At 34.7% G+C, this 26,146-nt stretch overlaps 1 protein-coding gene across 2 annotated transcripts in view; it reads right to left on the minus strand.

Annotated features, from left to right (window-relative positions):
* LOC106136642 (protein kibra) overlaps positions 1-26,146 on the minus strand; it is a 70,062-nt gene that overhangs the window by 34,866 nt on the left and 9,050 nt on the right. Inside the window, exons 2-3 of one of the 2 annotated variants that reach the window (XM_060950245.1) lie at positions 19,334-19,443; positions 11,823-11,917 (exon numbers count right to left, since the gene is read on the minus strand). In XM_060950245.1, coding sequence (XP_060806228.1) covers positions 11,823-11,917; positions 19,334-19,443 — 205 coding nt within the window. Of the gene's footprint in view, positions 1-10,228; positions 10,384-11,822; positions 11,918-19,333; positions 19,444-26,146 lie in introns of those variants that run through there. The other variant, XM_060950246.1, reaches the window with a different exon arrangement.

Below are 26,146 nucleotides of genomic sequence, written 5' to 3' on the forward strand. Positions count from 1 at the left end.
TAAAATAAAAGAATAATCCTAAAAGTAGACATGTTCTGTCTACCCCGTAAATAATAAAGATGTACGGTTTGCATATGTGTGTGTTGTTACGTCTTCGTTACCTACTATTATCAGGGTTCGCTCTTGACGTATTCAAAATAAGTAAAATTTACCGACGCGACGTAAACTATCGCAAACTAAAAGCGAATTCGAGCGAATAATCGTAGGGTGTATATATCATAATCAAGGCAGAATCTTAACTCGATATATTACCGTTCCAGCACTGCCTGTCAAACGGTAGCCACTAGTGTTGCTGAGCTATCGATAATTTGATAATCGACAGTCGACCCCAAGAAATCTTTACTAATATTATAAATGTGAAACTGTGTTAATTTGTCTTGTTGTATCCTATTTTATAAAATTAAGCTATTTCTGTCTGTCTTTTACGTCAAAAATACTGACATTTTGCATACATACTCGTGTACTGTGGAGTACAAAGGACATTGGGTACTTTTCTCGTGGAGGTAGCCGCGTGTGAAAGCTAGTCATCTATAATATTGAAAGGCCTATAGTCAAATAGCATACTGGCCTTAGTATCGATATCCTTATAATCATTGGTCGCATATTATCGATAGTATTTCCCTTTACCGAAAAGTTAATTTTTTACCGTTTTTCGCACTAAAACTAGCTATCGATACTATGGACTTTATCGACAGTTTCGATTATATCGATAGACTTATCGATACTATTGCTGTTATTGGAATACCTGGCGGCAACACTAGCAGCGGTATTAAACAAACAAACAACCAGTTTCTGCCTGCATTTTATTATAATCTGTATTGTCAGTCGCATGTAATTACAGCCCTATATTTATACCAAGCCATGCATCTTTGTGGTGCAGAATCCCAGTTGTATACAACACACCTTTATAATTGACGAGGTTAGCAGAGCTAATAAAAATATTTGGAAATTACACAGATTAAATTCGAAAGTAAGTTCGAGGGGTAGACAGAGCAAACAGTCTTGAAAAGACTGAAAGGTCACGTTCAACTGTACGGCTTTATAATGAAATTGAGTTTCTTATAGTGACAGATTGCTAGTCGATCGCCTACAAGAGGAATCCCAAGTCTATAAGCATTTTCCTTAGACGACAATAAATAACAATACTATAAAAATTGCATTAAGATTCAGATTTGTGTTGCTACCTAGGTGTTATTGTGAAGAAATTATATAGATATTAATTGACGTTATCTTATCATATCTGAAATAAAATAAGATATACCGGAATTTTTCTGTTAAATATATCTGCCCACTTAAACCTACCAATTTTTTTTAACGCTTAAATATGATTTATACTATAGATGAATAGATCAGAGAGAGCTATAGCTAGATAGAGTTAAACTATCTACAATACTCAAAAATCTAATAAATTTTTTTAAATATAAAACCGTAGGTGTCCACTGATCTCTGTAAGAGAAATGCCGAGTTTCATCTATAGACAGATTCCCCCGCATTCCTACATAAACGGGTTAGTCAGTCGACTTTTTAATGCTACTTTTTGTCCGGCGTAACTTAGTGGCATGTTCATAACCAATATTTATGGACACTTTGGTACGTTTTAAATTTTGTGTAATGATCACCCTTGTCTCTTGGACGCGTCTGTCTCGCAAGCTGAGACATTGTATGATTTTACAATCTATCACTTTTACCGATTTCCATTGTTTCTCATTTAACGATTGTAGACCGATTGGCGGTTTTTGCTCGGTGAAGGTTTGAGAAATCAATTGTTGTTGATGTTGCTATACGATTTTTTGAATTTTTAGGAGTATTTTAATAGGCCATTTTATTATTTTGAAAGAATCTACTATTGATAATTATCGAAATAAAAACATCTGTTAATTTTAATTTTAATAAGATTCTACGAATGGAAGATAGGTGTAAAACTTTGAAATATGGGAGAAAGTGGAATTTGTTGATGCAATTTTCTTTCACAACAAAGATTTACTGAAGTAGAGGACTAAATGGAAGCTGACATTGAGGGATTTTCAAGACGACATTGAATTATCCTATTCTACTCTGAAATAAAAACCAATATTTGAACTGCCTCTTAACTACTGTACTTTTGATACGAGTTACTTTTTTTAGACTGCTATAATGCTCTAAAAATCTTATCTCAAATCACATCACCGTTCAGAATTAATACTAATATTCCACAAACAAAATATCACTTCCATCTAAGCCTTTGGCTACCCACCGACTTCAATAATATATTCTAGACTTGATATTGACAATGTCAAAATAACCCCCTATTGATTTTCGTCATTGTGGCGCTGATATTATGTGCGTGAGCTCCCATGTTGCATGCAAACTTACAATTGGAATTACATATATTTACTTTTTACAAAAGAAACGGAATTATTAATATCACAAAACCAACAGACAAATTAAAAAAACAGCGATTTCTTTTTCACAATACACACAAAATTTTACACCACAGCCTATTGTGTGAAATATCATTGTTTGTTCGTAAACTCATAATTGCACATAAAAAATACAATATACTCGAATAATAAATTTAAAAAATATGCACAATGGCGGACAATGCTCTGAACAGCGCTTCAAATTTGAACAAAAATCCACAAGTCATTCGTCCAGCAGAATATTTGGTCCAGCGTAATTATTCATGTCAGTGTATTTACCTCAAAACAACCTTGGCTGTCCCGGAGCCCAAAAAAGCTGGAAGCATGGAAGCCCCTCCCCCTCATCTGTTTCCCCCGGGGCTCCAACACGACCTTCCAAGAACGAGGGTCAGTAATCACAGCTGACCATAGTAATTACCTGCCATCATCATCAAAATTACGGTACACTGAATGTAACACTAAAAGGAACACATGTTTTGATTATTAAGTCGATTTTGGGGACTGAAGAAAAATATTTTTATTTCTTAAACACGAAATTAGATGCCAGTAATGAAAACTTTGCCAATACAATTAGGTTTACTGTTACTGGTGTGTGACTTTTTGGGGAAAGAAATACTATATAGATGGTGTACTCTTATGTTACGATGTTTTAAACGTGACACAAGATTTATATATTAGAGGACGCCCGCGGATTCGCCCGCGTAATACCATAAATCGCATAAATTGTCGTTCTTGCGCTAATTTGGAAAATTCCTCCCTTAGAGAGCACTCCTGGATCACTTAAAGAATGCCAAATTTCAAGTCTCTAGACCCAGCGGTTTGGGCTGTGCGTTGTCTGTCAGTCAGTCACTCACTAACAGAACAGTATGTTTGTTTGTAAACTCTTTATTGCACACAAAAAAAGAATATAACAAAATACGAATCAGTATCAGTGCCGTGTGGTTTCCGGCACCAATAAAAAAAGAATATGACCACTCCATCTCGTTCCCATGGATGTCGTAAAAGCCGACTAAAGGATAGGCTTATAAACTTGGGATTCTTCTTTTAGGCGATGGGCTAGCAACCCGTCACTATTTGAATCTCAATTCTATCATCAAGCCAAACAGCTGAACGTGGCCTATCAGTCTTTTCAAGACTGTTGGCTCTGTCTACCCCGTAAGGGATAAAGACGTGATCATATATATGTATGTATGTACGAATCAGTAGATTTGTAAGAATATGTACCATAGCGGACTTATCCCAATTATAATGAGTTTTATTCTTGTTGTATCCTCTGAGCTTAGAATTAAAAGCAACCAGTTGTTAGGCGGGGTTTAGAATGTTCGGGGTGTGTGCAATTAAATATGTATTAACGTTGCACTGCCAATTACAATTTGCATTGCTAAACCAAATTCGCAGGCGAACTGACAATGAGTTTAGTTTATTATATGCTTTTGTGAATTTCAACTATAGGATAGAAGCAATATTTATTTATTAAAACTTTATTGTACAAATGTATAGCACAAAAGGCGGACTCAATGCATTATCTACCAGTCAACCATTGGATCTGACAGAGAACTCTACAATATAATATATAAACCAGTCCAAGAAAGACGGTGAGACTAGTTTTAATTTTTTTTTTTATTTACACAAAGTAACCTACAAAAATTGTAGTATAAAGGTGCTACTTATTTCAATAGAAATCTCTTTCAGTAGATGTATTTATCAAATAAATAAATTAAATTTATTGGAAATTTGAACATTCGTAGGCAAAATTGTTATAAAAACATTAATTCGGCAATATTTTAAGATATATTTTGCGGTCTCAAAAAATAACAATCTGTTTATTACTTGACATAAGCCGAGCTCAAATAAAAAACATTCCTTGATACATTTACATCCCACAGCAGATAACAATTATAAAATTCCAATGCTCAAAATAGAACGACCAAATAATGTTGTCGACGTTTCAAATGAAAGAGTAAACTATCATGACGTCAAAGAAACAGGAAAACCTAAGGAATTACAAACAAATATGAGTAAGCCTATCAAAATAAGAGTTGTGACAAGATAAAAAGTAAACATACCGATTGTTAGCGTAACACTAAAACATAATGACATCATACTATCAACATTGGACCGAAAGCTAATATTAATGATTGTACAAGTACTGCAGAGTCATGTAACAATATAAAATCCATAGGCTTCATCTATCGTCAGCAGTTTGAAGATATTTTGCAAATTAGCTTACCTACTCATTAGGTCATCATTAAGTATATTTAAGTAGAAATATATTTACAATATGAGTAAGAAACCATACAGCGTGTTGTTAATATAGGTCTAACTCTAATCTAAAGGCCAAAAATAAAGAACTCTGATAATCCAAAGGATAAAGTTATCTCATAAATCTGAGAGAACATCTGGCTGAAACCACAAGGGAAATTTCTCTGAATTTTAGCATACAAATAACGTGTACATTTGCAAAGCAAGGTAATTTTGCAAAATCTTAAGAGAGCAAAGCGCCAAGCAGAGGCAGAGTATACTTTAACTAATAATTATTGTTGAACCAAAGTAACCCGATAGTGGGAAGGTATATAGTTGCGATATCAAAGCACACGTGCGTTAATTCCTGGAACCACCGCGAGATGGGGCCACTTCTACGAAACATTCGGGCCCAGCTCTTTAGCCTTCGATTTGATAAAAAAAATTAAAATTTCAAGATAGCTAAGGGTTAAACGCTACTGGTATAAAAAGAAATCACGTCATTGCCACTACTTTGGAATTTATTCCCCGAAACATCAATTTTTTCAACTTCTCATTCTATCCATTTTCTTAATCACGGTGGCGTGGTCATGAGTTTATAATTTCCGCGAACTGATGCTACATAATGCGCATACGCGTCCTATCTTTATAGTCAGTTAATTGACCGGAAATGATAATCATCTACGCTCCATGTTTGAGTAAAATCATCTAAATAACGAAGCAAAAAATATAGTCGAGGAGGTATAAGAGTCGCTATATTAATATGTGTAGGTGGCTATTGCCAAATAGCCAGGATCTAGTCACATTTTCCTTGCGCAAACAAAGCCAACGCGTCCATACCAAGAGCTCTTCAGTCAAGTGTGTACACGCTTTACCAACTTAAACAATATCGTCTTCAACACCCAGCTCGTCTTTATCACGGTTATAATAAAGATTACTATCCTTTATTTCTCCATTGACGAGCTGAATGTTAAGTTTGTTTTGTTTTGTGTGCATTCCTCCACGTCGCAATGGTGTCGCGATGCTACTGTCCATGTTGCTATTACGCTATAAGATAACAAAACGATTTTTCTATATGTCTCCAGCATATTAAATGTCTATCGTGGTGGGATTGAATTACTTATTGTGCAAGGGTCTGAAGGTAAAGCAGCTGCAGTATGACAAGATGTCATCATGGAAATAAAAAGAAATATTCAAAGGCATCGTTAGGATGACTATGATTAATTTCGCTAAACCCCTCTGGAAAAGAGACGTGATTTTATGGATGTATGTTTATTTTTCCAACTGAATATGAACAATGACCTTTTTAAAACAGAACTACGCATCAAAGAGAGCAACTATTACATGAGACTAACTACACAAAATCTAGCGATTTTTTTAATATTTTCAGGTTTTACCAGGATTCACCTCGTTATCATTATGTCATAGATTAATGATCAACTCATTCCAGACTGATCGTCTATTCGAAGAACGGTTGGTACGAAGAATTGGAGCAATATTGATTGACTCATACGCTTTCAGTCCAATCATACAATTTCCGATCAAATTCCTAAGCTATTTTGCGAGAGCTAAACAAGGCTTCCTTGCATTGTTAAAAGTTTAAATGGGTGTGAATATTTTGAAGCGTCGAAAATATTATTACTTTAATGATAAAATTAAATACTTAATATCTTGATAATCTCTTATAATATTATAGATGCGAAAGTTTTTCAGAATGTGTGTGTATGTTTGTTTGTTACTTTTTCAGGCAACAGATGCTGGACGGAACTTGATGAAAAGTGCACGGTCAGAATATAACCTGGAAAAATTGGGTACTTTTTGTCTCGAAATTCCCACGGTAACAATGCCCTGGGGAGCCGGTAGATTAAAATAGGACAGTTGAAAATTTAAAAGAAAATTATGATACTATTAATCCATACTGGTGGCATTTGATATACGTTATGTCAATATTGGCTCTTGCTACCCTTCAAAGACGTGTTTTATGATGTGATGTTGAAGCGAAAGATGTATGCATAGATCGTAGCAATAGGAAAGATGTAGTCTCTGCCTTCTTTTCCGGGAAATGTATGTATGAACCCCCAGTAACCTCAAGTATTTCAACTACGCCTACTAATGTTTGTTAATCACCAATAGCTGTAGTGTTGAATACGTATAATAGCGGTGGAATGTCAGTTTTCCGGCCAATACCAACAGAATTACAAGGCATGTATTGCGAAGACGCTAAAATAAGGTCAAATCCGACAATTGCATAGGGTTTCTTTTGCCATTTTGAATAAATTTTGCTCATGCATTCGATACATTTGTTTTTGATAAAGGATACATGAATAAAATAAATATAAATGCGAAAGTTTGTATGACAGAATGTCAGTATGGATGTTTGTTACTCTTTCACGCAATAACTACTGAACCGATTACGATAAAATTTGATACGTAGGTAGCTGAAGACCCAGCATAACATATAGGCTACTTTTTATCCCGGAGTTCCGCGGATAAGTCGCGGGCGGCCTCTAGTAAGAAATATATTCAAGAAAGATAAGCAAATACCAAATGTCTTCCATTGAAACAGAACAGACCTTGTTGAAATTTGGCATAAAAATAAATATAATGAAATAACTGAGAGTTAATAAGGAATAATGAAAATAATACCACCGGAGCAAGTTTCTAGAAAACGTCTGTCAAACTTAAACGTCAATGGATAACTGATAATAAAAATAATAGAATACTCCCACCGCACATCATTAACTCTTTCATTAATTAAGGAAAATATTATTCGATTATTTGATTGTTGATAAAAATAATAATAACAAAAACAACAACAGAAGAGGGCCAAGTCAAATCTTGCAAAGTTCAAGAGGTCGTCGGTAGTCGTCGTAATTGATCAATCTAATGTATTTTGTTTACTGCCGGGTTATCAATCAATTGACGTCAATCTGCTAAGGTTATCGCCGAGGCTTCCATCTTCTGTGATCAACGCATTCCAATGTCAGGGCAAGATAGTCACCTTTGCATGACTTATTATGATTTATAACACTAGTACAGTACAGCTTTTTCAAATGATTTAACTACATACCAGTTTGATTGATGAGTCACAATTAGAATGAAAGTAATTGCTGAAACTATCAAAGTGATATACATAGACATCTAGACTGAAGATGAAATCATACATACATATAATCAAGTCTATGTCCATTGCGGGGAAGACAGAGCCAAAGGTCTTGAAAAGACTGATAGGCCACGTTCAGCTATTCGGCTTAATGATAGAATTGAGATTCAAATAGTGATAAGTTGCTAGCCATTCGTCTAAAAGAATCTCAAGTGTATAAGCCTATCCCTTCGTCGTCTTTTACGACATCCATGGGAGTGAGATGGAGTGGTCCTATTCTTTTTTTATTGGTACCAGAAACCACACTGCACAAATCAATCATTTACAAAACAATAAAGAAAACAGTGCCAAGCGATCTGATGACGAAGACTCATGAGCCGAAACACAAGGTTCTGACCCTAAAGACAATGCATTTAAGCGAAATGGTGTCAAATATCAAGGTCTTTAACAAAATGATTGTGCACAACACAATGTGCTTTTAAAGGCACATTTCCGAGCACCTTATCCAATTTGTTGAATTATATGTCAACGCGTTGTACATTCCTTTGTAATAACGCATGATTATTGTCATTTTCATGACCGTTCACTTCGGCTGAGGCAAGTTCAACTTCCTTATTTTTGTTTATTATAATATTAGCCGTTTCTTGTATTGTTCATACTAAAACGTTTAACATACACATTCAGTTCCTGAATTATGTTAAATTACTGTTTAACGAGTGAAATTTTTAGTTTCCTATTGGAATCATTTAAGAATATTTGATATTTGCTTATTTATTGATATGTGTTTAGAATAATTACTTATATTTCGTGTACTTCCGTTTGATGCAACCTCATAGTAGAAAATACAAAAAAGTTACTAAATTGTATGTACTTGATTTCCGATATTAATTTTTCTTTATACACTTTTAATTATCAATGCACGTTAATTTGCATTCTGTGAAATTAATATAAATAGACCCTTCGTTATTCTCAGTAATAATTGAATGTGACTCAAAAGTGACCTTTCTTTGACAATTGTCCTAACGTGTTTCGTCTTTCGGATCATCACATCACGTATGCATTCGACCAAACAAATTGTGATATGTTTCGTGATAACGGGTTTCTCACGAGGCATATATGTCCGCGTACGTGATCGGTCTTTATAAGCTGAGTAACCCAGTTCTTCATTTTTAGAACGAATCCTGTTTCTATATCTTAGATGTGATGTTACAACGGATTATTTTATTTTTGGTATTCTGGTCTGATATGAGTACTTTTCCTCATAATATTACTAACTCATACCTCTTTGGTACGAGGTTGACAGAGACAATAGTCACAAAACTCAAGGACCGATGATAGAATTAGGGTTTTAAGATAGTTAACTAAAAGAAAAATTTAAATTGCAATGTTAGCTTAAGAGAGTGTCAGCGGTTTGCATTGCACATCATAAGTCAGTTGAATATTACATCAAAAGGCATAAATATTAGAAACTCATAATTTTAATACGGTAAATGTAATTATTATTTATTATAACTATCAATAATAATTTTATTCTATCTCCATTTCTTGAATTTCAATTTAATCTTGTTATTTCTTAACCTAGTTAACAATTCTGTGCTTTAAACATATCAAGTCATTGCCGTGGCGAGTCTTATCTTTGCGAACAAGAATGTTCTATTGCGTCCATTTATTGAGAGATATCTGAAGAATATAAAGCTGGATAGCCATTCGGTGCAACTTTGTCTTAACAGATAAGCTCTTTAAGAAAGGGCATCGTTACTGTTGCGTTTTGACGCAAATGTTACTGTAATCGCCACTATTGCTACATCTTATATATAAAATGATCGTTCCCGTACTCCTTTGTAACGGCTTGCCCGATTCTCATGAAATTTTGTGTGCATGTTAAGTATGTAGGTCTAAGAATCGGCCAACATTTATTTTTCATACCCGTTAACATTTTTTTTTAACTAGAAATTACTTAAACTTTATTTATATGGCAAAGCAACATTTGCCGGGACAGCTAGTTTTAGTCCTATTTTCTCTGTATGTACATATGTATGCACTAATCTCTTGAACTTTTGGACGGATTTTGTTCCTTTTTGAAATGTAAGAAAGAGGGTTTTCTAAAGAAGGTTTATAATATAAATGCTACCCGTGGAAAGCCGAGGCGGATCGCTAATCAAGAAAAAGGCCATGCTTTTCAATGGTAAATACTTCTTATAACGTTAGGGATGGTCTAGCAGAAAATCTTTAGAGCTTTAAATATATCAAAATCGCGTGCTTCGTATCAATAGCACCTTAGACTTGGTTATAATTTAACTCAAATTTAAATTTAGCGGTAACAGTAACCACAATATTAAAAATTTACTCGTAAATGGTGCAATTTGCATAGCAAGAGATTTGACACCTTGTTTCCTTATGATAATAGGTATAGTACAACTCACACTAAGTATTAATTCTAACCAAAGCAGTAATCTTTTTAATTAATCAAAAAAAATGAACTTACAATACAAAAATCCTCTATCACAAATTCGACTAATGCATCCGAAACACCACTTTGGTATCAATTGTTACCACAAATAAAGGTAATGTGATCATAATCTTCTGCATCAGATCAACTCAGTGGATACCACCAAATAAAACTACCATCAACATTGTTCCCATCGGATGTTCAATTCTAAACAATATAAGTTGCCACTTGGCACTTATCTCTTATCTGTACTATCAACCATCGCATTCCATTGTTATCTAGCTGAGAGCACAAATTGATATGATTACAGAAGATTAACTACTTTATTTTATAGTTCGTTTCAAGTTAATGGTTTGCCTGCAACTCACAGATCGAAACCTTGGTCTAAGAATTGAAAAATGGCGACAGTCGATCAGTTGATAGTGGTGTCTCGCAAAAATGCTTTTCTATTCCCGCCTAAAAGTCTCACCAATTCTTTAACCTATTTAAAAGCATATGTTTTTCTGTGGCAAAACAAACACACTTTCACATTTATAATATTTTTGTGGATGGATATGCTCATATGTCAAAGCCATTCCTTAAGTTCATTCAAATAATGATATTTTTTTAATAACCGATTTTGGTAAAACAAACTCTATACGTTTTGCTGAGTAAAAACAAAGCGATTGGCGAAAGTTTTAAATAAATCAGTTCAGAACTTTCTGAGATAAGCGTGATTAAGATTAATACATAAAGTTTTTTTAGTGTCCCTCTATCCATTTCAGTCAAAAATATTATTATTATTTAAGTTAATACATATAATAGTTATGGATCAGTTTCTGTCCTTACTTTATTTTGTCCTTAGGAGCAACGGATCGCTCACTTAATGTGCCTTTGAGTACATTAATTATAGATAAATGGTTATTTCTTTGATACCATCGTCTTTTAATTACTGTTCTCGGCTTCTGATTTGGCTAGTTTTTGGCTTAAGAGATGAGTTTTGATTGTAGAAAATGGAAATGAAATGTAGTCTTTACCTTTTACTGTTTTAGTTAACCATTTATTAGATTTTAGAAGTTTACACGTACGCTTCTCCAACGCGTACGCAGCTCAGACACATAATATATACTTTACTACAAAATTACCCGTTTCGCATCTTTATCCCTTCTGAAACAGACAGTGATAATAGTTTCAAAGGAGTAGAGAGAGTCAATAATCTTTGAAAAAGGGTCACAGTAAATTTTATGATTTAAAACGAGATGATTGACAGCTTGCTAGTCCAGCTCATGAGAGAATCTTAAGTTTACAAGCCTTTTGACTTAACAGTCCATATGGGACTAGAATCAGCTGGGCATGCAGTATGTTTTTTTAACTTCAGTACAAGACCAGCATCGACTCTGTCAGGGCTAAAGACGTGATTTATAATGATACTGACGACCCGCCCCGGCTTTGTACGGGTAGCATTTATAGATATAAACCTTGCTAAGAAATCATTTTAAACAGGAACAAAATACATTCACAACTAGTGTAGTGATAACTTCACTGAATGTTTTCAGACACTCTTGGCGCAAGTTCGGATTGCGCCATCCATTGAGAGGATATAAATGGTTTGTAAGACAATGTAACGTCTCAAAATTCATAGAATCCTTACCTCCAACGCCTCCTGAGCCGTGTGGAGGTAATCCCTCAGCATGGCCTCCTGGATGCTCAGCCATTCTAGCCGGGGATCTTCTAGCTGCGTCACCTCTGAAAATAAATAAATTTAATTTATTTATTTGTTTATTTTTCCCGATATAAAAGCCGTGTGGTTCCCGGCACTTAAGAAAAGGACCACTCTATATCTATCAAATTAATGTCGTTCAATGCTACTAAAGGAAAGGCTATGAACTTTGGATTCTTCAACTGGCACTATTTAAATCTCAATTCCATCATTAAGCCATACAGCTGAACGTGGCCTTGCAGTCTTTTCAAGACAGAATTTTGGTCTCAAAAGTCTTATATCTCAATGTCCAGCAGTGAATGGCTAGATAGAAAAAAAATGTAAGAAACTTTGTGCCAAATTACTGGTTACAGGTATAAATATTCTTCAGCCCAGGCTCCTCTTAAGAGAGGTGAGGATATACCTTACCAAAATTAAGAACAGGATTTATTTATTTATTTAAACTTCATTGCACAAAACACAAATGTTTAGCACAATTGGCGGATTTAATACCAGTCAACCATTGGGTCTGACAGAGAACTTTGTGGGGTCAAACTAAATAAATACATTTATACCTACAAAAAATACAAAATTCTTCCTTCTAGTGATAGTCTTGGAAGGCAGCAGGTGGATAGACAGTGGTAGACAGACAATTATATCTCGTGAACTACGGTACAGTCTAACTCACATACCCTACAACTTCTTAAGCTGTAGTAAAAAACATATAGTTAGACAAATCCGCGTTAACATTGACACAAATCTTGTCAAAACACTTCCTCCTGTCCTAACAATACATGATGGATAACGTTTTCGAGTTACAGACAGACAGACGGACATGGACATGTCTTGGCGGATGTATTGCCTCATATAAATCTAAAAGTAAAATATTTTTCCGTACCTGTCAAACCAAAATTTTACTCTTAAAAATCTTTTAAACTCCATCGTATAAGAAAAAACCCCAGTAGCCGACCTGTCTATGACCAACTTACCTTTTAAGAGTTTATAAGAATAGCCTATACATACAGACAGAGAAAATAAGGGGGCTTAATAATATGTGATTATAATGATAGTAACTAAATAAATGAAATATGATTTAGTATCTTTGTAATGCTACAACATTACGCGAAATAAGCTGCGAAGAACGATTCGTAATGAGACAAATATTCATTGATTGTGATAAGATTATTGTTATCAATTCGATTATTTCGCTAATTCGCATACGAATAAATATATTGTCATTGATAAGAATCTTCGGCCCAACGTCGCCCAACCCACAGTCATATAAGTGAAACATCATCTAGTTATTCTTTGGGCATTAATCGTCATCTGTCTTGAGAGGAGCCCGCTCCGCCCATTTTTGACCATGATCCTGGATTTAGAGTCACCCAGACTCAGGGTTTTACACGAAACGACTCCTATCTGATCTCCGCAAACTTTACAGAGTAAACTAAGTCATAGATAACTAGTTCCTTGGACTGTGCAGGTTAACTCGCGATGTTTTCTTCACCGTAAGATCATAGAGACACATTTGACTATTTTATTTTTGACAGAATTGACCCCTGACCGTACTTCTCAGAAAAACATGACCCAGTAAAACAAAGCTAATCGCAAATAAAGCATAAAAACTGTAACATCCGAGGTCAAAGGTTAACATACATACATCGTACTACAGGAACCAATCATATGGGACGTGGAGTGCATTCCTGAGTCACTTGTACGATGCGTGATAGACAAAGTGACGGACTGGGGTGTCAGTCATTCAAGATATTTTTGGGATAAGCGGTACTGGACTATATCTATACTATGTATATAGTAACTGACAATGAAATGACAGAAAACGAACAGCTCAAACCATTAGGCCTAAAAATTTGGCATGTTCCTTATGTGGTCTAATACTGCGCTAAGATTTCTGATTTTCACGCGGAAAAGGCAATTATCGAGGATTTTTGTTTTACGTGGTCGTCCCCTAGTGTAAAATAAAATCTTCTTTTCAGTTCAGTTTTCAGTCGCAAGAAGATTTTTATTGGGTATAGCTAGAAAAGGTATATCCACCACGATGAAGAAGTGCCTTGCATTCAGCGGTGCTGGATAAGAATGTTGCTTACAACACAAATTTCACAAATAACCCTTAAGATCCAGGCTCTTTTTTTAAAAACTGTACAGTAACGTAAATCTTGACCAGATTCGCGACAGTAAATTGACATAAACATAAAAGAATTATATTGTAGAACCACAGAACACAGAGTTGTTAGAACTAGATTCGAGTGTGGAGCTATTAAAAAGACTTCAAAATACCTCAAAAATTCTCAGAAACCTTATCAGTTGGCAACCCTACACTAGGCTATCTTTCAATTACTATATCAATTCTGGAGCCACAAGGCCAACACAGATCTTACTCACTCCATCAGATTATGGAAACAATACGACAGTAATTTTAGCTATTGGTATTCCGAAATCGAGGGAATTAGGATTTTATGCTTGTGTTTCATGACCCGTGAGATATGATCTTATTATATCGCAAAGAAGTACAAAACCGTGTAGTTTCTGGCAAAACAGAACCACCAAATATTTTTCTGTAATTCATAAGAATCTTTGGGCTTAGTTATTATACGTCTGAAACAAGAACCGTTGTTGTGTGGTGCTCGGAACTTAAGAATAAGACCACTTCCATATATTTTCCATGAATGTCATAAAAGACGACTAAGGGAAAGACTTATTAACTTTGGAATTCTTCTTGTACGCGATGAGCTATCAACCTATCACTTTTTGAATCTCATTCCATCTAAAGCCGAACGTGGCCTTTCATTATTTCCAAGACTATAGGCTCTGTCTACACCGTAAACAAGCACACAATTTACAGATACAACCTGTGTAAGAACTACACACCCGAGTGGTGAGGTTTACGCATATTTACACTTCCATCTGTCGATAGATTGATGAGTAGAGAATGAGATGACAAAAGCACCAATAACTAATAAAATTTATCTTTAAAAAAACTATCTAAATAAATTCAGAGAAGGCATGTACTTTTGCACACCCCAGGGTGTTAATGCTACTGCTCAGAATACAATTATCATGTGTTGTGATAATAAGAGAAGAATTTCCCTAATATTTCTTAAAGAATCATCCGTATTTCAGTCAGATAGTTCAAGAGTCGTTTATACATTCATATTTCTAGGCACTGTACTGTAATTTTCCGGAACTCAAAAAAGACATAGCCAAAAATGATATAACCAACCAACAAATTGAAGAAAAAAAAAATTATCAATCCGATTGAATATTCCACATTAATACTTGCTGGAATTGAAATAATACTAACAGTTACTAAAGATAAAGCTGCTAATATTAAAAGCACAATATAAACCGGTCAAGCGACTACATTTCCTCGGTATCGGCTAAATAAATTTCACGGTCAAAACAAAATCTTTATCTATACATTTCCACACATTGGTGTCAAATAAAATGCAGTCGGTCTGAAGCTTATAAATATTGTAAGAGTATATAAAGAAAATGGCAATAGAAAGATTACGTGCCTTGATAAAAGTCGACAGTATAATATAGAGGATGAGGCATTTAACAATAGGTATAAAAGTTATAGCAAATATGTTTACGAGTATAGATTTAGATGAAAACATGCTAATTCTGTAGATTGTTAAGATCGATATATCAAATTTTCGGAATATACAAAATCTAAATACTCGTATATAAAATAAAAATATACTATGTTATGATAACTAGACAAAACTTCCTGAATTTCGTTTTTGTTATCAAACTAATACAAATAATTAGTAAAATGTGAGCTCAAGTAACTAAATAATAACCTTCAAAAATACCTATTAAGTAAAAAACACCCCATTCCCGGTATTTTGTTTCACATTTTCATTCACTAAAATAATCATCCACATTCCAAGTTTATTCAAATGAACAGATCCCAAGTTCTTCAATAAATTCAAATGGACGTCCAGTTTATTTCTAACGCCTAGATTCTCGCAAAGTTAAATGCCAACCAAAGAAGTCGTAGTATTTGAATGAAAGCTATCAAGATACTATCTTTGGCTTGGAAACTCTGTTTTAAAGAGCAATTATTTAGAAAAAAAAAAACACACATTAAGAATAAATTGAAGGAAAGCCTCGAGGGAAGAATTTAATATTTTGTGATAGTTGCATCGTGCATTTTAACTTAGTAAGTTTCAATTAGATTCCCATACTGGAGGATATAGATATGTCTGTCATTACATACATATTTATGTACCTGAATGCTGCTTCGGAAGAATCCATTACTATAATTTGCATAGTAAATAGTGTTTCTCAACTCGAATGAATTATTTTAAGCGTGCCTACAATGTTGGACACACGCATGAGGCATGTTTTTGAAGTAATTATAGTAATTCTAATACTTTTCATTTAAGTAAAACGGTAGTGAATGGCAATAATAATGTGTAGGGACAGATACTCTCTCATTGAAACTTATTCCTAATTGCTCTCTCTGTTATTTTTCAACGTACGGCTACGTCTAAGATATAGGGTAATAATGTTCTGTTTTATGTAACCAAATAGTTAATTTTTCATTTAGTGTCTTTGTATTATTCTTATTCCATTAAATTCAGGTTTGAGATAAATGTGAGTCACAAATAAACTGAAATTCCTTAGACAAAAAACTAAATGTAAAAAAATTCGTAGGGCATGATCTAAAAATAAGATTACCTAAAGGAAAATAGTAATTCCATAAATTATTTTAATTAGTAATTAGCTACGTGTCATCCTGACGATAAGTATAATGTAGACCTGGGCGCGACAGTATCAACAGATCTACATGGGTAAAACACGGGTCCATTGGGCACCATAAACGACTACAGCAAAATTTGCATACGTTTGAATACTTGCAAATAACAACACTGCAGCTACTGTATACAATTTACTGACGCTGGTCCTGGTCTCCTATATCTTTAAGACACTAGCTATTTATTTAATAGACTGGCATTTTATACAGTAAAGAATTTTAAATGTTGCTGGAATTATGGAGTTAAATGTTGCTATTTGTGGAAATAAATGACGTCGTTTGCATTACAGATGAAATTCTTAGATAGGAAATGGAATGTTGAAATAGAATAATAAATAATAGTGATGGATATAAGTAAAGTTAAGTATTCAAAGGCGCTTACTCTGAAAAGGAGTATGTACATGATAAATTGAAAGTGTACAATTTAGATGCAAGAATTGTTTAGTCGATGGGAGGTTTATAGTGAAGTATAAATAATAAATACGCGACCAATTCAAATTCTAGATGCCTTATCCCTCGTGCAAGTAAAGTATAGTGGTACTCGCTGTTGCATAGCAAATGGGACAGAGATCTGCGCACACGCGTGTAACTTGCTGAATTATGAGAATACTGGCCCTAGCTACACCGCCGTAAATAAGGAGCCAGTTTACCCTAACATGTTTGAAATAAATTAAAATAACTCAGCCATTATCAGTTTAAGTAATGGCGTAAGTTATTAGAGACGTTTACTCAATACGCACACAAGTTATTGATCGGTTTCATTATTAGTGATTTCTGTGTGGTGGTTTCGCAAAGATCTACAGCTGAAGTTCTGAAGGTGATAATATTTCTTTCAAATTAATCTTCCCTACTGTTACAAGTACCATAAGGTTAACCTGTGCCGCATTTGCTGTATAGCTAGTCACATGATTTTCAGTTATTTCAATCAAAACATTTTTTTTTATTTCGCACTTTAGCCATGACATCACAATGGATTTTAAATATCATTGTAGGTTCAATAACAGAGATAAATTGTTTGATAACAAAAGGCATTAATGTATCAATATTTTGGTCGGATTAATCAATCAAATCTAAAGATTTACAGCACATTTTGAATGCAATGCGGAAATTGCGAAACGTAATTGATAATGGTGGTATTTTAGCTTTACTAGATAACAATCTGGGTGTACATGACTGCGAGCCCGTAGGCAAAGTCTTGTCTTCAATCAATGATCTACCTAACGAGCCTGTATCGGATGGATCAGTAGATGCCACGGGTGGTCTTGGTGTAGAAAAAACAGAAAATGGCGGAAAAGCCACGCTCTCTGATAAATAATGCATAGGAATGTGCGTGAACGCAGCAGCGTGCGAAAATGTATGACCCTGCTTATAAGTAGCCTACCGTTAGTGGTGTACCATTCACACGATCCGTTGTGAAAGAAATTAGATTTGGACATAGCCGTGTACCACCTTGGAGCTCATCTTGCTTACCATCACGCAGATTGAAGACAAACGGTTTTAAAAATTTTAATGTAAAAATAAATCTTGATAAGTTTTGTTGTGGTGTTTCAAAATAATTGCCTAATAGGAATAGGGTAGGCAAAGACTATGGATTAATCTCTCTCTCTCTAACAAAGTAATGAGTCTGGATGATAATGGACGATTACGGGTACTCCTAACATCTCCCTTTTTAAGAATATTGGTAAATATTTTTAATAACAATATTGCTGAAATAATAACATCAATGAACTTAAAACACCCAAGACAGAGGAATGAAAGCCAATATATTTAATGGCCGAGCCTCACAAATCGTTACTAAGATTTGACTTCACAACTCGGTATATTGATGACATTATAAGACATAAGACAAGATTATAAATTGAATTTAGTGATTGAATTATGATTTCAAACCAATACTTGTGCCGTGAATAACTGTCATAATGCATGAGGTGTAAAAGCTTCACTAAAATAATGCCATGTCACATAATTTCCAACAATAGTTCAAATAGGTCAATGCCCTATTGCATAAATGAAATATTATGTAAGTAACGAAAATTAAATCAAATACTAACAGGAGGTCAATGTCATGACTTGAGTCATGCTATTGTTTAAAGCCATGCTTGGTTAAATATTAAAGTATACTTAAATTATGTACACTGAATACGACCTTAATAAATGCATTTGTATTTATTATTAAATATAGTATCGTTGAGTTAGTATCTCGTAACGCAGTCACACTTACTTCGACGCTAACTCAATTTGTGTAATTTGTCCTGTATATATTTATTTATTCACTTGTTATCTTATAATTTTAAAATACCTTCATCTCTTTCTCTGTTGATGATTTCCCTCACTGTAAGAGCATCGCTAAGCCCCTAACAAATAGATCTTCTTGACATCACAACCTTTTTAAGTCTGTCACTCAATTTAACAACCTTAACATTCTCATTTCCACTGTGTTAAATTCTGCTTCCATGCCTTTTCTGCCACACTAAAAAAATATCTTACATATACATTATCATGCCTCTTTTCCGAAGGGATAAACTGACTACATCTTTCCACGATCCCTGCATACCTAATTCTTTCGCTTCGACTACATTCTAGATTCTCTCATGCAAGTTTATCAGTTCAGAGTGCTCTAACCTTTCGCCACGACATGGTTATAAATAGATGAACAACTTGTACAAAAAAAGATTTATCTTACGCTTGTTGTGGTTGATGTAGTAGCGCCCAATTTGGGGGTCGTAGGCCTCCTCCCACCCATGGGGCAGCTCATTGTCAATACAGTCCGCGAAAGAAGAAGGTTTGGTATATCTGAAACAAAGAGAAATAAATATTTAAACATATACAAGCAAGGTTGAGTTAGGCTTAAAGTTCGATATATGAGTTTAACATATATGGGATATATGTATATACATTTAACCACATTACTACATAGTATAAAACAAAGTCGCTATTTTAGTCTGTTTGTGTGTATGCTTAAATCTTTAAAATTACGCAACGGATTTTGATGCGGTTTTTTGTAACAGGTAGAGTGATTCAAGAGGAAGGTTTTTATGTATATTTTTTCCGAATTTTGCACCCGTGCGAAGCCGGGGCGGGTCGCTAGTATTATAAAAAAAAAAAAACAAAAACAAAACTTATGCGGATAAACATTCAATGCCAATCAGAAAAGTCATCATGGCCTAGAGATCCTATCCAGAACCTGTAGGAAGTAAGCAAGAACACAACCATTATCCCATACAGGTAAAACATAATAACCTAAAAACATAAAAAAATCTACAATCACCTTTTATCTAAATTTATATTAGATAAAAGGTGGCTTTTATACCAAATCTCGCGAGGAACATTCATGGACTTTAATTTTCAAGTTTTCAAAGAAACCTAAAATTAAATTATTTATTGCCTTACCATACAACATTAAAACAAAGTTTAAAATTATTACAGATATTCAGTAGATAGATTGATAACTATGTAAATGAAAGCAATAGGAATAAATTCCCATACAAAACCCAAACTTACAATGTAAATTTTCCCACGAAAAAATTGGAACCTATTACAATAGCTCCCATAACTATCATTAAAACAAAATAAAAATGATCAGGGGCCGTCATTATTTCCAAACTTTTTTTTTGTTATTCTGTAACATGTGGCTGTAGATTTTAATTTAGTCTATTAATGGGCTTTGGTTTTGCTTTGCTTTACAAGTCATGGATTTAATATAAGCTTTACCTAATGATAAACAGAAGGTGGCTTTGCCTGATGTAATTAATTAATTTTGTTTTCCTAGCAAAATCCATACTAATAACATAAAGCTGAAGAGTTTGTTTGTTTGAACGCGCTCATCTCAGGAACTACTGGTTTCGTATTGAAAAATTCTTTTTGTGTTGAAAAGACCATTTATCGAGGAAGGCTTAAGGCTATTATATACCATCACGCTGCAACTATTAGGAGTGAAGAAATAATGGAGAATGCGAAAAAAATCGGGGAAAATTATTCATCCTTCAGAACTTCGATGTTGCCCAAAATAACGCGAACGAAGTCGCGGGCACAGCAAGTAATTAATAAACCCTTCAGAAATTGCCAGTACGAATTCATAGCAGTTGTAAACTGTTTAGTAGTAAACGCATCATTGGGATAACCTTGACAACACAATATTTATTGACGTTTATTATTCACAAATCGATAAATAAGTAAACCAAAGAAATACGAAGTCCTATTAAAACTAAGGATCATAAAATTATAAGTCGACATAAGATAAAAAGAAAAAATATTTTACAACCAATTCCCCTATAAATAAGATCTTCCTACTCTAATACCGTTGACAAAGTCAACGACTGATACAAAAAGGCAATTTCATAGCAAAAACAGGTGCAATTTATTGACTCCCAAGGCAGATATTGTAGGCTGCGATGTATAATTAACGACAGACGAAGCCGGGAGCTAAGGCGGGTCTCGGTGGCGCCGTGCTGAAGTTACACGATCGTGTTTAAGTCTTCAGCATATTTATTTTATTAGATACACGAACAATTTTATGGCATTTTATTTATTGGATAGGACATAATTTTAGAATACATACAATTCATATACATATAAACCTTTAACGCTCACGGGGTAGGCAGAGACCATAAAATCGGTTCATTTACAATGACATCAGTTTTAAAAAACCACTGGATTATTGTGAAATAAGAGCTTCCATGTAGATTCAATAAGTCAATCAAGTCTCGTTCCCTTGGATGTCGTAAAATGCGACTAAGGGATAGGCTTATAAACTTGGGATGTTTTTAGACGATGGGTTAACAACCTGTCGCTGCAAGAGGCTGAGTGTTGTGACTCTGTCTACGCTATAAAGCATAAGGAAGTGATGTAGATATTTGTATATTATACATACATACATATAATCACGTCTATATCCCTTTCGTTGTAGACAGAGCCACGTTCAGCTGCTTGGCTTAATGATAGAATTGAGATTCAAATAGTGACAGATTGCTAGCCCATCGCCCAAAAGAAGAGTCCCAAGATCATAAGCCTATCCCTTAGTCGCATTTTATGACATCCATGGGAACGAGATGGAGTGATCATATTCTTTTATTTATTCCGGTAACCACACGGCACACTGTATATAATACATACCTAAATAATCAAAAATTTACGTTAGCCTAACTAAGCTTTTTATTATTTTTGAAAAAGATTAAAAAAAAAAGTAGACCCCCTGTTTCCGACTGTGACGAAATCGACTAGCGTCTCGTACGAGACTTAACGGTTCTTGTTGATATGGCATTTTTAACCTTATGGTTGTAAAAATATCGGCGCTAATTGAAAATATCGGCTTAATTTTCGAAGATAATAATGAATGGCTCATGAACTGAGATCTTAATATTCATGATCTTGAATATGTTTTGGATTTGTAAGAGAATAAAATATTTGATGTAGGTTCTTACCAGACTTCATTTCATACATACATATAATGACGTCTATATTCCTTGCGGGGTAGACAGAGCCAACATTCTTGTAAAGACTGATAGGCCACGTTCAACTATTTGGCTTTAAGATAGAATTGAGAATAAAATAGTGACAGGTTGCCAGCTCATCGCCTAAAAGAAGAATCCCAAGTTTATAAGCCCACCCCTTAGTCGCCTCTTACGACATCCATGGGAGAGAGATGGAGTGGTCCTATTCTTTTTTCTATTGGTGCCGGGAACCACACGGCACACTTCATTTCATGATATATTAAATTAAATGGGTCATAAATTATATACTAAACTAACTGTAAACAATTCATTAGGTTTTCCTTTTCATTGTTAATAATTCAAGTACTTAAATTAATATTGGTGTCAAGTGTTATTTTTTTATGTATGTTATTGGTATTATATGCTTAAAACAACTCCTTAACGAGATGAATAGACAGATCTAAGGGTCTCGGTAAGACTATAAAATCACCTTCAGATGAATGCCCTAATGATGGAATTGTGAACCTATTATATAGATAGTGTTATTTCATCAATTTACACGATAAGTTCAAAAGCAGGAGTGTTCTCTCAGTCATGTAAACCTTGAATTACCTTATAATCTCACAAATCTTCATTTAATTAAATAAAATCTCAAAATACAAAAAATAAATAAACGGACTTCTTCAATGGGATTCTTTCCTTTCGCTTAGCTACCGAAAGCATCCATTTCAAAACACGATCACTCTTATCGGGGGGGATAGAGGGCGCGTGTGCGCATCCAATGCATCGCGAGTGAGACGGAAGACGTGAGCGCGAGAGGGATAGACATAGACACAATGTCGTCGGCAAACCAGTCCTGTCAGCGGGACGTCAAGCGAGCCAAGTTCTTGGAAATGGTGACTTGTGTCACGGAATCCCTAGGACACACACACATACATAACCTCACACACATAGACGCCCCGCACTAGATTTGATTTCCAATCAAACCATCGTGACAGAATTTTTATTGGTGCCGTAATAAATGTCACTGAACCGCTTTTGGATACACCCGACTCTGATACACTTTGAGCTTTCTAGTTCACGTTTTAATATTATGAGCGAGTAATAATATTACTACATACATTTGGTAGTTTCTTAAAAGCATATATTGAACGAAGAACCGTGATTGAGTGAATTTATGTTCATACTGTCTATAAGTTTTAATATTTAGTGCCCTGTGGTTTCCGGTACCAATAGAAAAAAAATAGGACCAGTTAGTCTCTTTGCCAGTTGGTCTTTTGGTCAGTTGGCTCTGTCTACCCCGAAAGGGATATAAGTATACGTGATTATATGTATGTACTATCTATAAGTACCTACTCTAAAGCAACGGCATTAAAGGTCGTTCTTGCAGACATGCCAAAATTATCATTGATAAAGAAATTACGATAAAACCCTAAGGGGAACATGTTCTTATCTAGAATATTTACTGATTAGGTAAATCACACCCTTGATTTCAACGCCAGTTTGCAATGCAGTCTATGTGTAGACGAAACGTCATCCAAGTTTGCTATTTAGTATCTTTGTGTGTAACTAGTATTATAGATATGCAGTTGTGAGGCACAAAAAATTTGCATTTGATTAGATCCATTTGTGACATCCTGCTATACATGATCAGCGTCATTTGTTTCCTTTTCTTTTCTATCTTAATTTAACGATGTATACTTAGAACAATTTTCTTGAAATAATTATTAAGTTTTCATTCCAGTTACTATGGATACTACAACTATTCCAAGAACTTCAAAATTTCTGATACTTTTTAACATCAACAGATTGCTTCATTGAGTTAACTTTTTTAAATAACGCCATCTCTCGATTACAGTCTGAACTTCGTCGATAAGAATTATAGACTAGGTATATTTTTTATTGCTCTAACAGTAGGCATCACTGTCATAAAATTATAACACGATTGAATATACTTAATTTATAATCATGTTAACGTGATTAAGAATTCAGAAATATTTATAAATAACGATTATCAATTGAAAAATAGGCAGGTCCGTAATTGTAAATTACTATTCTATATGAAAAAAAAGTTTAATTATCAAAAATCAAAAGAAGACCTTATTAAAGTAAAGCTTTGATTTGTTACAATCAGCAGCATGACCGACCCTTCAGGGGCAACGAACACTTGTTTTATTATCAATTTCAAAATACAAATATAGCACAGTAGGCGAACTCGATGCTAAAAGCATTATCTACCAGTCGACCATTGGGTCAAACTGGTAACATATTGTGTATTTTACTTCATTGGTATCATAATAATATCATCAATATAACTTTATAGGGAGACAGCTGAAATAAAACATTTATAGGCCGTGGTAAATGTGAAGGAACAGATTATCCATGGTTACCCGCCATTGGTCCCCCAATGGGAATTTTTAACCCTAAGCCCCCCATCCTGAACTGTGACTGTGCGCCTACGGACATTTTATGTTCAAGAGAATATCACAAAATTCTAACACAATCCAGTATTTGTCATATGCAAGAGCTGTGTTGACGTGCTTTCAACTGTAACACGTCAGACGTCAGCTCAGTGCACTGCGCTGGTCGGAATACGGAGAGAAGGCCAACGTACCGTTGGGATCTCAGAATAGCGTCGAAGGTTGAGTCTGTTTGGGCTGCTGTTGTAGCCTGAACCGATAAAATTAAGGTATCCTTTAAATCTAATCCTTAATATAAGGAAGTATATTATTTTTAAATGGCAATCAAAATGGTTATAAACAATAATAACAAACACAAAATACAGAATGAAAAAACACCTCAAAAGCGACAAAACAGCTTTGAATGTCAGCGATCTATAAATAAACTCAAATGAAATTTTACTAACATGTTAATCAATTTAATGTAATCCACCTCTAATTATAGGATTACAATCAATAACTGACAGCTAAAATGCTTCAGCAGATGAATTATAGAGTAGACGTTATTTATTCCATGGAACATTTGCACATCATTGAATTAACACGAGTCAAAATGTTTGATTATTTATCGAAGTCTAGCCGCAGTTCTACAACGGAAACTGGTATTTGGCTTGAATACCAGCAGTTGTTCTAATTTCAGAATGTTAGTCATGCGTGGCGGCGAACATTTTTCTAATGACCAAATCCTGGATTGACGACAAAGTTGGACGACAGAAGGTGCCACGCCGTCTCCCAGAATCAACCGACCAAGCCCAACTCGCACACCTACTAATCTATAAATACTGCCAGGGAAATATTTTAATCCGGATGGCCCGTTTAATGTACATTCCTTCGGCTGTGGAACAATCTCGATTTTTTTACTCCTTTACGCCGTGAGGACGTTGCCCTACATAGATTTTAGCCGTCGTAAGATAATGTATTATACCTGTAACTGTGTCAGTAGACGCGGTTAAGGAAAATATCAATGGGTGAACAACCTGGCCCTCAATCCAAGATTATCTCGACTCATGATGTCATAAGTAGTTAACATTCGAAGTTATTGCACACATCGCTTAAAGACAACAGACTCACGGACATGAAGATTACAGACTTTACGATGACCAAAAATGGAAGCGTGTTAGGGGTCAACGTGATTTCCGTTGGCATTCCCGATAGGTGACCCATTGCATCGACGTTGTGATCAAATTAAACAAGACTTGAAATCAACGTGGCGCAGTCGGATGATTCGAAGCTTAAATATATATATTTTTTTATCGAAGTCGAGTTTTTAATAACATTGTTTTTGACCTGATTGACCCTGAGGGCTTAGATGTTTATCTGTATAGGTATGATTTGTTGAATCTGTATAGGTATGATTTGTTTAATAAATATAGTTACGTCGAGTTAACATCCCATAGCAAATGTACTTATTTTTTTCTGTGGGGCTTGCTCAATCTGTGAAATTTGCCCCTAGCGTGGCCGTTCAGTTTTTCAAGACTTGCCCCTGTCTACCACGCAAGATATATAGACGTGACTATATGTATGTATTATTTTTTCTCAGCTATAATATCAAGATTCAGACTAACCAATCATTGCATTACGAATCCCTCAAAATGCTGTATCTACATA

The sequence above is a fragment of the Amyelois transitella genome, chromosome 21 (genome assembly GCF_032362555.1).
Source record: "Amyelois transitella isolate CPQ chromosome 21, ilAmyTran1.1, whole genome shotgun sequence".
NCBI classification, from domain to species: Eukaryota; Metazoa; Arthropoda; class Insecta; order Lepidoptera; family Pyralidae; genus Amyelois; species Amyelois transitella.